The following is a 14,073-nucleotide window of genomic DNA, read 5'->3' as shown; positions in this document are numbered from 1 at the left end:
GATCATTTTAGGGCTCATATAAAGCCATACAACATCTTCAGCTTGTTTGTCAGTTCTTAAAAGAACTGGCAAACAGGAACTGGGAAAACGTACACAACGGAGATAAACGGCGTTTTAAATAGTTTTCCTTCGGAACTTTCATGGTATTTTCACTTAGTTTTGTGCTTTTGCACTTCATACATGTATGTCGGTTTTGAGCAATGAAGTAAGAAATGTTGTCACTTGTGAAATCAAACATTAACGCAAAACAATGATGTTTTACTCTTGTCAAACTGACAACAATACTTCTGGGCTATATTTGCAACATGTATCCGATAATATTAAAAATATTCCTGACACAGGAAACCACGGTAGCTATTAAAACCACGGTACCTATATTAGAACCGCCTGACACCTTCTAGTTTAAGTCAGAGAATAGACTCTAAAGTGTACATTTGTGACTACAATGTACTCGCCTTTTCTTTTTTACCCATTTAACGAGACCTACCTACAATTTCTTAAAGTTTTAAAGCTTGGAAGAACTTTCCTTCATTTTAGTTACGATAATTTGCGTTGACCTATTTATGGCCTCATTTTCACAATTAATCTGGCACACAGGTAGTCCTGGAGTTACTATGGAAATATTGACTGCTGTGAGGGGGCACAGTTAAAATTATAACTGAGGGCATAGCCATGGTTTTGACATAACCGAGGACCTATAATTTAACTGTTCCACGAATATTAAGCAGTCAATATTTCTTTTATATACACCGGATAAAGATTATTCTAATCAACAACACTCTGACTATACGGTGAAAGGTCGTCTGCGATGAAAGGTCGCGCCGTGACACGGGACGCTAGTCGTACATTATACATACATTATCAAAGATGCGTCATTTTCAGAGCTGGCATAGTTAATATTGACTATGCCCGGGCGCGAATTTTTTTTTCCAAACGACATTGCAATATTTGTTCCCCTTTCCGTCAAAGTTGGCTCTTTCCGTCAAAATAACGTCATAATGAAATAGGTCTGCTCTTTTTACAAATCATTGCAATGTCGTTTGGGGAAAAAAAAATAGAGTCCGGGCACAGTCACTATGACGTCATCTTGGTAGAAAAAGGGGGCATACCTAATTTCCATGACTCCTTTTTTAACCAATCAGATTAGAGGATTCTATACAATGAAGTATATAATGTATATAATGGATTAATATAGGTTTTCTCGGTCAATTTCGGAAAATAAGCAGCCAATTTAACCACCAGCCTATTCTATTTCGCATGAAATTGAATGCTACTGAAAAGCGTCATTCGATTTCGTTTTATGATTAGTCAAATGTAATGTTGCGTCATTCGATTTAACAAAATAATCATTAAATTTAACAATTCATTAAAGCAACATTCAAATTCGCAGACGCTTCTTTTGGCACATGTGTCATTAAAAAGAATGACTGTATGCTAAATTGAACAGAGTGCTAAAGGAATTTGACTCGACTCAAAACGAAATTGAATGGCCGAATTCTAAATTTGAAACGCGGCAAAAGCCGGAGAGGCAAATTAGCTTTAATTCGAACGCATGAAAATTAAATTGGCTGCTCATTTGTCGAATTTGACCGATAAAACCTATAAATAACTCAAAGTGCTGTTCAGGGAAAACTTACCATTTTTAAGGTTTTGTGGCAACGTGACAAAACATTTGACATATATGTGCGTGTTTTTCGGACTGATGGCAGACTAGTCACGTGGCAGTGCCACGCGGAGCGACGACCTTAGTGACTGTATCAGTGATGCAATCGTGATTTGTTAGAATGCACATCCCAATATTAATTTTGCTGTTGCTTTGTAGATGTGCGTGAGTTTTGGGCTTCTTAGTCCTCAATAAAGGGCAGTAGTTCCTAATAGAGGTACATATTGTATCACACGGACAGTTGACAACGATGGAGGGCAACTTCTCTCTATTAATGGAACCGTCATCTGAGCATTCTATCCCGCAACTGAGCCGGACTGCATACACGGCCTTTGCTGTGTACTTGGGTTTTGTGCTGATTCTAAGCCTGCTTGGGAACGGCCTGTTTATTCTTACCATAGTCCGAAACAAAGATCTCCAGAATGCTGTCAATTTCCTCTTAGTGAACATTTGCATCGCTGATATGAGTGTCGCATTATTTGCCACGCCGATCACGCTTATGGCAAATGTGCAGGGCTTCTGGAGCTTCGGTCCGTTGGTTTGTAGATGGTACGCGTTTTTGTCGTCTCTATGTGGTAGGTAGTCTTCCAACACTTTATTAATTATATTATTTTTTTTTCAAAACATTATTTACGTTCGGGAAACCCGAAGTATTTTTTGGGGATAAGTTAATGTGTAATTTTATTTATTCATGTATTTACTTGTAAACACTTTTTGGGACCTCCTTGTCGCGGACTTTTGTTTTAAAGGATATGTACGAAGTATAGTCGTGGGTACATTTCTGTTTATGGGCTCTATAGATACTCACGCTTAAAGACACTGGGCACCTTCGGTAATTGTCATAAACCAGTCTTCTCACTTGTGCAAAAAGGAATAAATGGTTTACACGCTATAATGTAGAGGGTTCGGTAAAAAAAGGTAATTGGTTTAGGTTAATTTTAGAAAAAAATTCGGAACTGATGTTTGTTACCTCATCAACGGTGACTTTCAGACGAAATTATTTCGCATCATGTTTCATATTAATTCAGTGCATGCTTTATATAACAATAGGTTTCCTTTCTGACAAAAGTTACACAATTAATTTTTCGTGATCATTACCAAGGTATGATACTAAACGTTTAAAAATCACTATGCATTTCACATGAGCCTATCATATACTTTAGGAAATATCCGAAGTTGGCTGGATTTTCTAATGACTTCTCTTGTCTTTTCTTTCATGATTATGCACAGGATGTGAACAGATCGCAAGCATTGCAGCCATCGCTCTCCAGCGTTATTTCTTCGTTGTGAAATACAATCTGTCGGCGCGAACCAATGTTTATGTCATTGCCTGTATTTGTTTTACATGGCTTTATTCATTAGCTGCTGTAATACCTCCCGCTATCGGATGGAGTGAGTTCACAGTTGAAGGTGGAGGAACATGTAAGTGTACCCTCGGATTGCACCCAACCAAATAAAATCACCATAGCATAGAGTGCAAAATACTTAATATTAAAAAATACACGTAAAAAGCTTAGAAGTCGCACAGCTTTTTACAGTAAAGGGACAATTATTCATTGACTCTTGAATGTTAATTCTCCTCTCAATTTAATCATGGGGAGTCCCTTGGCCCGTCGAACTATTCACCTCCAACCCAAAACACCCTTACACCAGTGTAACTCTCCCAAACGTCCGAGCAGCAATCTTGAAAAATGTCCCTTCACCTCTCCTCAGCAAATGGGAACAATTAGGGCCATCCCAGAATACATCAAGTTGGAAGTCAACAACCCAAAGTCACAATATTGGGAAATTATTTTTACACTGAAACCATTTTGGGGGCTCTCAATGTCAAATATACAATATTTTGAGGGCATACACAAAATCATTACGAACTCGACGCTGTCTTCTCCTTATACTAAAGTGGGGTGAAGCCCTCAGTTAAATGGTTCAACCCTACGTTCAAACTGATCATGTTCATCACGGTCCCCTGTATTTCAGTGTATTAAGATGAACAGCTGCAAATCTTATTCCAATATAATGTTACATGTTGCTTATTTTGCATACACACGCTGCTTCCAGACAATCGAAAGCGCAAGCTGACAAATAACATTTTGGACCAATTTTGTTGTCATTGGTCCAAAATGTAATTTGTCAGCTTGCAATTACGATCGTCTGCAAGCAGCGTGTGTATGCAAAATAAGCAACATGTAACATTATATAAGAATAAGATTTGAAACTGTTCATCTTAATACAACAGAGTTGTTAAACACCAGTTCTTCCAAGAATAACCTCAATTCATGCATAATATTTCAACAAGAATGTCTACACAAACCTCATTAAATCGTTTTGGCTTTTTTTAAGCAAAATGTATTTGCAACTTCAACGCATCGTTTGTTAACAGTCTGTTCCCTTCACTAACTCGGTGACATTTCTCTTATTCCCACAGCGTGCTCAGTGAACTGGGAGTCTGGGGACCCTTCGTACATCATTTTTATCTTCACTCTCGTCTTGGTCATACCTTCGTCGATTATTATTTACTCATATGGAAGTATACTCTCAACAGTAAAAAAGGTGAGTTCATGAATTTTAGAAGCAATCGATGTCCTGAAAGTTGGACTGTCATGGTTGCCATCCACATTTCAAATTAGTTTGTGATACGCCTTCAAATCGACTGCACCCTTTTCTCCTATCTGGGATATCAAGTTCCATTCGGGCCAACACAATTATTTTGGAAGTATAAGCTAACTCTGGTGTGGTGTTTCCATTTGGCAGTAGTATACAGCTAAAAGGTACACCACGATGGCCTAGTTTAATTACATTAAATACACTGGACACTATTGACAATTGTCAAAGACCAGTGTGCGGCACCATAGTGTAGCCCGAGCCCTAAATGTAGCCCCAAACATGTACCTAAATGTACATTTAGGTCAGGTTACATTTAGGGCTCGGGCTACATTATTGTGCCGCACAGACCAGTCTTCTCACTACTTGGTGTATCTCAACATATATGCATAAAATAAAAACCTTTGAAAATTTGAGCTCATTGTCAAAGACCAGTTTTGTCACTTGGTGTATCTCAACATATTCATAAAATATTAAACCTGTGAAAATTTGAGCTCAATTGGTCCATGAAGTTGCGAGATAATAATGAAAGAAAAAACACCATTGTCACACGAAGTTGTGTGCTTTCAGATGCTTGATTTCGAGACCTTAAATTCTAAATCTGAGGTCTCGAAATCAAATTTGTTGAAAATTACTTCTTTCCCGTAAACTATAATACTTTAGAGGGAGCCATTTCCAACAGTGTTTTATACTATAAACAGCTCCCCATTACTCGTTAGCAAGTGAGGATTTATGCTAATAATTATTTTGAGTAATTACCAATAGTGTCCACTGCCTTTAAGAACCGCACTCAAAAGTTCAATGGAAAGCCTCCATTGATGTTGCCATTTGATGGCATTTCCAGGATTGCCGTTCACTCTAAACAAAACAATCCGGTCAGAATCGAACCGGATTCCGGGTCCCATAATCCCTGATCCGTACTAGGTCAGTCTGACTCATTTGCCGCAAATTAGTTGAGATCTAGTTTGACTGGGATTTTGTGTTATACGTTTGACATATCATACAGTTCTTTAACACTCTGTAGTTTAATAATTCCACAGACGGAAAAAGTCAGCACTTTACATCGATGTCGACTGAGAAGAGCCGATAAACAAGTAACCACCATGGCCATCATACTGGTGTTGGCGTTCATGATAACATGGGGGCCCTATGCAGTTTACTCCATGTATTCGGCCGTTGGGATCGGCCCACCAATCTCACCTCTCTTAGCTACACTTCCCTCCATGTTCGCAAAACTATCAACTGCTGTCAACCCATTCATTTATTACTTACTACATAAAAAGGTAAGAGGGTTATCAGCTTTCTCCCTTATTCCATGTAGGCCTACTAATTGCTAATTTCTAATTTCTAATTTGTAAGTTTCTAATTGGTTCTAACCAGGGCTCAATTTCAAATAGTGTTTGTGCTTAAGCACAAACAGTATCTAAGCACAATGAAATTATGCTTACCAGAATGGTTAACAGCCAAACTACCAATTACAATTAGTGACTGGTATCCTGCTAAGTTTTGTTTCGCTGAATTTGTTAAGCAATATTTTCTGTAAGCTGCTTTTTGAAATTGGGCTCATAAATAAAACATGTAGGCCAAGGACACACAATTGCTATAGTAATAAAGGTATTGCTTCAGTCGAATAGCTTTCCAGCCAAAATTACATTAAGTTGACATTGCTGTGACTGATCCTACATGCTTTTCTTTTCTTAGCAAACAAATTTGTCTTGCAGCTAGTTTTTCCTTCTTAACACGTACTTTTTCTGAATTGAACACATGGTTCTATTTTATAGCTGCATAAAGCAGAAAATATTGTTTAACATGTTTTCGCTAAGCAAGCATTATCAGGATACCAGTCACAGATTGTAGATGTGGTATGGCATTTTGGCTGGTAACCACATTTTGGTAAGCTAGATTTTGTTGTGCTTCGCAACTTGTTGTGCTCAAGTAGCACTATGCTTGTTTTGCCCAGTACCGTTGCCTTTAATATGGACTTAATTAATTTGTTTATACAAGCGTAATAACTATTAGGTGTTAATTTTCTCACATTGGTAATGTTTCATTTTCACATTTTGCTTTTGTTGCAGTTCAGAACAGCTCTATTTAAAAGTGGCAGGAGGAGTAAGAACTGGCTGTCAACTAGGAGGCAAGCTTTGAAGACATCATCTCTATAGTGGAAGATCTTATCTGAGCACCATCACTGCTCATCATCGTTTTAATAAGAACACTGCAACTACAAACCCCGATTTTCACCCTAATATCAGCCCGACGTTCAAATCTCTTTATTGCCTGCCGAACTGCGATAATTCATTTAAAACTACTTAATAACGTCGAAAGTTCTCAATAAACAGACCCTATTATTATATGATCAGTCTCCTCCATCCATATGCATCACCCTGCAACCTGTGTTCATCACATAATTTAACCTCTCCCTGCTGTAAACGCCATCACCATTACTCGAACGTAATAAATGTTGTCTAATTACTTTCAGCTCGATATAAAAGTGTTCCAGACAGACAGACAGACAGCCATAATCCATCTATTTTTTTATTACTATTCTTTATTTCTTTGACTTCTCATTTTGGGAGACTCATATCGACGTCGTGCAACAAAGTGGAGATGTTTTCCCCAGTGCTGCATGTCCTTATTTTTTATGATTTGTGTCTTTGGTGTAAACATTTATCAAGGCGTGTTTCTTTTGAGGAAGTAATTCTCCTTAGAGGACGGTGCTGTGGGTTTGTAATGGAAATCATAATTATCTGGACGCGAAGAGTGTATTAAGTAGATCGTTAGGTCTTGCGAGGACACATACAACTAATATTTACAGAGAGGAAGATTGCGTAATAATGGATGAATTATATAATGAGGACACAAACAAGAAGGGTGAAATATATGAGGACAAAATGTGAGAATAGATCTGTTGCAGAAGGCGGCGCTTTTGGAAACAGCGAGGATCCTAAGAAAGACCCTCGATATCTATGGCTACGGGACGTAGCCCGACTCGAGGAGTTACCGTCACAAATGAAAATATGATCTTCTTTTGCATGCTGTGATAAGATAAAAATAATAATAATAATAATAGTAATAGTAATAATACTACTACTACTACTAATAATAATAATTAGACTTGTAATGTGCACATATCCACCCTGCTAGTTGTTCAATAAAAGACAAGAACAAAACAAAACAAAGACAAAATGTTTTTTTTTTTTTTTTTATTATTTTAAATACGGTCAAATTGACATAAGTGTTGTCAGATCCTCGTTGCGAAACAGAGTCCCACAAGTCGTTTTATTTTCAGCGGATTGTTCCCATGTGGAACCAGCTTCTGCTGTCAGTCAGATCTAATGTGTCCTTGTCAGCATCAATCAATCAATCAATCAATCAATCAATCAATCAATCAATCAATCAATCAATCAATCAATCAATCAATCAATCAATCAATCAATAAAACATTTATTTCCACATTCACATCACATGGAGGCATCATCTTAAAAGCCGAGGCTTGTGGCGGATGTGCCCGTTACAAGATTACAGAACAAAACAGGAAAACAGCACTAAATAGACAAATAAATAAATACATACCACTACGGTTGATAACTACACAAAGTAAAGGTTTAACCTTCGGCTACAATTTTACAAGGATAAATTTGTATCTGACTTTTTTAACGGAAGATGTTTGCACTTGGGTTTCACATTGCCATTTCTCTTGTTGTCGTTCGTTATTGGCAGTCACGCCTCCAACCGCCCCTTTTTTCTTCTCTTCATTTTTTGACAAAAGGTGGTTTTTAACTGTGTGGTGGGTATTAGGGGACATTCCTTGTGGCCGGACGGCTTTGTAGAGGTGCTATGTTTGACTTCCGTAAAACCAAGACTGTTATTAAACCTATTTATATTAATGACACTATAACTTAAAGGCACCTGGAAATATAATTTATTTTTTCAAACATTAGAGTATATGTTCATGAACAATAAAATAATTTTTTGAGTAATTGTTTTTAACGATTTATATGTTTAAAAATTAATTAAAGTTGTGTGGGGGTTACTACGCCTACCCCTTTTGTGACGTCAATCGAGGAAGACTTTGCCTCGATCGAACATCGAACAAACGTACGTGCAAGTACATTCAAGTCCTAGTCGTAAATTTGTACGTTTTTAAAAAAGTTTTTTTCTTGCATTTTTCCGGCAATGTCGACCAGGTGTATTGCTGCTGGTCAGTTTGCCAAGTTGTCCGGTCCGACGTCTTTTCCAGCGCTGTGCAACACTTCGAGCCGTCGTGCTTCGAGAATCCGGAATAATCTACACAGTTTGACATGAAGAGAAAAGTTATTTTCTAAAACATGACGCCATCCCAATAATTTTTCCAGCTAGTGGGGAAGTCGGAGAAGGTACCTGAACGACGTAACGAACCTAAAGGAGCATTTGCCTAACGTGAAAAAAATCAGGTATTGTTTCAACTTTGAGGACATGTTTTTAGCTTGCGCCAAGCGTCACTATGTTGTGTTGGCACTGCATGCGATTCATCGCGCCTCGATTGACGTCACGAACAGCGCCCTCTCTTTTTCAAATTTGTAAATAACATGGAAACTAATTTTGTTCAAGTCACCTGGAAATATAATTTTTTTTCTTTCAAACATAAGAGTATATGCTTACGAACAATAAAACAATTTTTTAGTAATTGTCACGATTTATATGTTTAAAAAATGTATATAGTAGTTTGGGGGCTGACTCCGCCTACCCCTTTTGTGACGTCAATCGAGGCAGACTTTGCCTGCAATGCGTATAGTAAACACACGTGCAAAGTACATGTACGTCCAAGTCGTGAGTTGGTACATTTCAAAAAGTGTTTTTCTGCATTCAGCAGCAATACACTTTTTGAAACGTACAAACTCACGACTTGGTCCGTACATGTACTTTGCAATTGTGTTTACTCTACGCATTACAGGCAAAGTCTGCCTCGATTGAAGTCACGAACAGCGCCCTTCGGGTCGGGGTCTACTCTTACATTTGTAAATAACATAAGAACTGATTTTTTAAAACCTTAGTTAACTGTTTATTCACATTCCACTCATCAAAACACATATATTAGTGACAAAAGCTTTATTTTGAAAAAATACCACTTCCAGGTGACTTTAAACCTTAGTTAATTGTTTCTTCATATTCCACACATCAAAACACATATTTTAGTGACAAAAGCTTTAGTTTGACAAAATACCACTTCCAGGTGACTTTCTTGGCACTACCATTGACAATGGTCAATACTCAGAAAATCAATACTCAGAAACTTGTTGACAGTGCAAACCAGAGGATGTTTTTTGTTAGGAAGGTTAAATCATTTTATTTTCGCAATTACAAATATATATTTGTTTATCAAAGTGTTATCCAGCCCTTTATCTCATTCTGCATTTGTGTCTGGATGTAGTAATGCTTGCCACCAGGGCCCAATTTCATAGAGCTGCTAAGCACAAACATTTGCTTAGCATGCAGTTTCTTTCTTGATAAAAACAGGATTACCAACCAAATTTCTATTTGTTGCATATTGCTTGTTACTAGTAATCAGCTGTTGTTTGCTTATCCTGAAAATCACATGGAAATGTGTTTGGTAATCCTGTTGTTATCAAGGAAGAAATTTCATGCTAAGCAAAATTTCGTGCTTAGCAGCTCTATGAAATTGGGCCCGGTTCAACTCCAAATTCAAAAGATAATCCCCTGCTTTAGTCCTCTCTCTGCTTTTCCTGGTTTGCTGACATTACTGTTAATTTTTACTTTTTGTTATTGCTCCTCGTTTAGTGATTTTTATGGTTTTTTTTAGCCTCCCCTTTAATTGTTTGAATGGTTGTTAATATCTTTGCCTCTGTGTATTTTGTCACTTTTTTTTTACCTGCAGTTTATATTTATATTTATTTAAAACAGCAATTTTAATTGATGCACCCTTGGAGGCAATGTACATGTTTATAACGTGATGTGAATAATAGATTGGATTGAATTGAATTGAATTGTATTGGTCACCTGTTCCTTCTTGCCACTTACTTGCTTGATACATTTTGTTGTTTCTTTACGTATCGTTTTGTATATTTTTTTATGCCAGTGTAATAATAAAACTAAACCAAAACCTTTATTTCCATTGTTAAGAACGATTCATACCAAACGTATACCTTCCCATTGTCTTATTGTGTGTAGAAACAAACTTCTCATAATTATTTTATGAGAAGTTTCCATTTAAAGGAACATAACAGAATTATTTTTTCTAACAAAACAGTTTCTGGCAGTGAATTTGAAATTAAGGCCACTTACGTTTCCCCTGATTTGCGAAATTGTTTACAATTCAACAAATTTCGAAATCAAGCTTCCCTTTTTCAAACTACCTGAATATCCAATGAATGAAATGTATATACAAAATCATATTATTATAATTATTTTTGTAACAACTGCCGGAATACAGGCTGTAGCTGCTAATCGAGGTTCCCGGAAGACTCTCGCAAAAAACTCGTACTCTCGCGAGGTCAACCTACGCTGTGTGTTTTAAGAAATAGAGGACACTACTATATAGAGTTCCTATACCTGCATAGGTCATCAAGGACGGAAATAGATAGTTAAATGGTTTCCGTCTATACTTAATGACGACCGTCATTAACATAAATCACTGCCGTTTTTAATGACCTAGGTACCTGGACTGAGGGTCTCAACCATTGCACCATTAGTTCCGCATGTATTCACGTATTCTTGTTTTGCAAAGTTTGTCCCTTCTGGTGACCCCCAGTATTTTCCTCAAGCATTGATGTTTTTAAATCCGGGCTAAAAACCCATTTCTTTCGAAAGCCATGTTCATGATAGTTCAAGTTGTTGTGGTTTTTAATATTATTATTATTATTATCACGGAGAATTGACACAAAGGTTTGATACACTGTTCGCCCTTTAAACAGCTACTTTGTGATCAATAAAATCCATGTTATGCGAAGACGTGTATACTATAGTGTCAATATGGGTAATTGTAACAAATGGCTGACCATTGACCTGCCCCAGTAACTAAGCAAATGGCTGACCGAAGACTGGCCCGAGGAAATTAACACTTGGCTGACCATTGACCTGCCCCAGTAACTGAGCAAATGGCTGACCGAAGACTGGCCCGAGTAAAGCAAATGGCTGACCATTGACCGGTTCAAATAAATGAGCAAAAATGGCTGACATTTCATCGGCCCCAGTAATTGAGCTAATGACTGACCAATGACCGGCTCCAGTAAATGAGCAAACATGGCTGACCACTGACCGACTCAAGTTAGTAAGCAATTGGCTGACCATTGACCGGTTCAAATAATTGAGCAAAAATGGTTGACATTTGACCGGCCCCAGTAATTGAGTAAATGGCTGACCATTTCTCGTTCGGATTCTTCCTCCTGGGTGTGCTATGCACACTGTCTACTGATTGATGACGCTTTCCCTCAGGTGATATAAATAGACAGGTTGTACTCGAGGTGACCATGGAATTAATGAACAAATACAAATTGTGTTGTTTAAAAACACATGGTCTTAGCTATTGCATATTTGACTGAGCGCCTGACAGCGGCCACTCAAATCAGCTCTGTGTTTGTTTGCTAATTTCTTAGTATATTGCTCAATTTGTGTTTTTATTCTTATACAACTGGATTTGTTACTACACCTGGAATCTACAGGACTTTTTCTGTGTATCCTGGAGTCATCTGAATTGTGAAAATAGTGTTTTTCTGTTGGAAATTTTCACTGTCTCAGCTGAGAATTCTGGCGTATAAAGCTTACACACACTTAGTGCAAATAACTCGCCGTTTGAAAGTGGTTAAACTTATTCACATTGGTATTAATGACGATTTTATTCAAACTCGTTTTGTTTGGTCCGACGTCAATGCTCTGGCGAATTCTCCATTCAGTCTGCTAAACAATTGTATGTTGGAAGCCCTGCTCAACTACAACTGTCTTGTCGTATTGAACACATAAACCCACAATAATGAACAAATAACACCCTTCACAGTCCCAAGCTTCTCGACTACAGTGGAAAATCCCTACATGTGTACAGTTTTAATAAGATAGACACTTAGGAACTAGCTTTACTTGAGGTGTGTACGTGGATCGGTCGAATAATTGCCCCTTTACAGCCCTGGGGCTCTATAAACGATGTAAAGGCACTGGACACTATTGGTGTATTGTGAGCACAACAACTTTCTTGGTTAGCTGCTGATAGTATAACACATTGTGAGAAATAGCTCCCTCTGAAGTAACGTAGTTTTTGAGAAAGAGGTAATTGCTCACTCAAGTTCGAAAATACTTCATGCCTTTAAGCACATATATTAAACAAGAAGGGTGTTCATTCTTTAATTATTATCGTGAAACTTCGATGCTCAATTGGGTCGAAATTCTCACAGATACACCCAAATTACCAAAGGTGTCCAATGCCTGTAGAGAGACAGGCATACAACTGCGCAGATGTTCACGGTATCAGGTTTTAGATATCCACACCCCTACCCGTCCTTGTCCGACCGTCCCCGACCAACGAATTATGTTAAGGAAAAAAAACAGACAATTCAAGAGACAAATAAACAGTAACACACGGAAAGAGCTATAAGGCCACCACTGGATGAGAAACCACTGGAAAGAGAAATAGTCTGGTTCCCTCTTTTTTCTTTTACAATCAATATTCTTCATCACTGTTATTATAGATAAAGGCACCTGACCAAAAATTGTGACATTTTGCAAATAGGAACCAGACTATCTTGTTCTTCAATCCTTGATATAGATGGGAGAAGATTAAGATGGCTGCACCATGATAAAGGTCCATATTAGCAACTTCCACATTCTCGTTTCTTGCTCCTATCTCTGCAAAGAAGAAAACTTTTTCAAAAGTTGTGCTTAGAAAATCCTATAATAAGGCTTCGTAAAGTAACAATAAATCTTTTAATGGTTGTACATAAATAATATCGTGGCAGAAGACACTTTTTGAATTATCACTTATCACTTTTCCTATAATGCCAGCTGAATTCATAACGATTTCTTCAAACTACTTACGAGCTCATACTTAATTCAGACTAAGCAACATTTGCCGTGGCCGGTTATTTATTGACGAGGCCAATATTGTTAAGATCTATGAATTTAGCATTATCTGCGCTTTTGCTGTTTACTGTGATCAGAGAACAGCTGGAAGCTCTTCGTTTGAATATTGAACAGTTGTGTGACAAAACGCTCGCCGTGGGTTTTTGTTTGCCGTCTAGTTTGTGTCACCTTGGTTCTATTCATGGACTCCATCTCAAACCTTTCATCTTTCACCGGGCACTGGTGGTAATCCTGAGGGAGTGGAACCTGGTTGCTCGGTCCTTAGAATATTAAAGAAGCAGATTATACATGGGATCAAGCACCTGTATATCTGGTTACAAATTAAGACTCTCCAACTCTTCTAAGACTAAAAGAGCGTATGAAAACTTATCTTAGTATAGGTTTTCTCGGTCAATTTCGGAAAAAGAGCAGCCAAGGGTTATTCGATTTCGTTTTGGGATTAGTCAAATGTAATGTTGCGTCATTCGAATTAACAAAATAATCATTCAATTTAACAATTCATCAAAGCAGCATTCAAATTCGCAAACGCTTCTTGAGGCGTGTGGGTCCTGAAAAAGAATGACGCTACGCTAAATTGAACAGAGTGCTTAAGGAATTTGACCCGACCCAAAACGAAATTGAATGGCCGAATTCTGAATTTGAAACGCAGTAACAACTGGAAAAGCAAAACAGCTTGAATTCGAACGCATGAAAATTAAATTGACTGCTTATTTGCCGAATTCGACCGAGAAGACCTATATTAA

The 14,073-nt window shown here is 37.7% G+C and overlaps 1 protein-coding gene across 1 annotated transcript; it reads left to right on the top strand.

Annotated features, from left to right (window-relative positions):
* The first annotated feature begins 1,913 nt into the window (after positions 1–1,913).
* Positions 1,914–7,219, top strand: LOC117297685 (pinopsin-like). Its single transcript, XM_033780836.1, has 5 exons — positions 1,914–2,238; positions 2,894–3,085; positions 4,089–4,213; positions 5,305–5,547; positions 6,340–7,219. The coding sequence occupies exons 1-5, from the start codon at positions 1,914–1,916 to the stop codon at positions 6,424–6,426; spliced, it is 972 nt and encodes a 323-aa protein (XP_033636727.1). The 3' UTR covers positions 6,427–7,219.
* Positions 7,220–14,073: the final 6,854 nt, after the last annotated feature.

Source organism: Asterias rubens, chromosome 1, assembly GCF_902459465.1.
Source record: "Asterias rubens chromosome 1, eAstRub1.3, whole genome shotgun sequence".
Taxonomy (NCBI): domain Eukaryota; kingdom Metazoa; phylum Echinodermata; class Asteroidea; order Forcipulatida; family Asteriidae; genus Asterias; species Asterias rubens.
This window is presented reverse-complemented; position numbering and strand designations above follow the sequence as displayed.

Excerpts from the sequence above, each read along its gene's own strand:
- LOC117297685 (XM_033780836.1), top strand. The coding sequence starts at position 1,914 with ATGGAGGGCAACTTCTCTCTATTAATGGAACCGTCATCTGAGCATTCT. Across the intron at positions 2,239-2,893 it reads GTTTTTGTCGTCTCTATGTG|GATGTGAACAGATCGCAAGC; the intron begins GTAGGTAGTCTT and ends GATTATGCACAG. Across the intron at positions 4,214-5,304 it reads TACTCTCAACAGTAAAAAAG|ACGGAAAAAGTCAGCACTTT; the intron begins GTGAGTTCATGA and ends ATAATTCCACAG.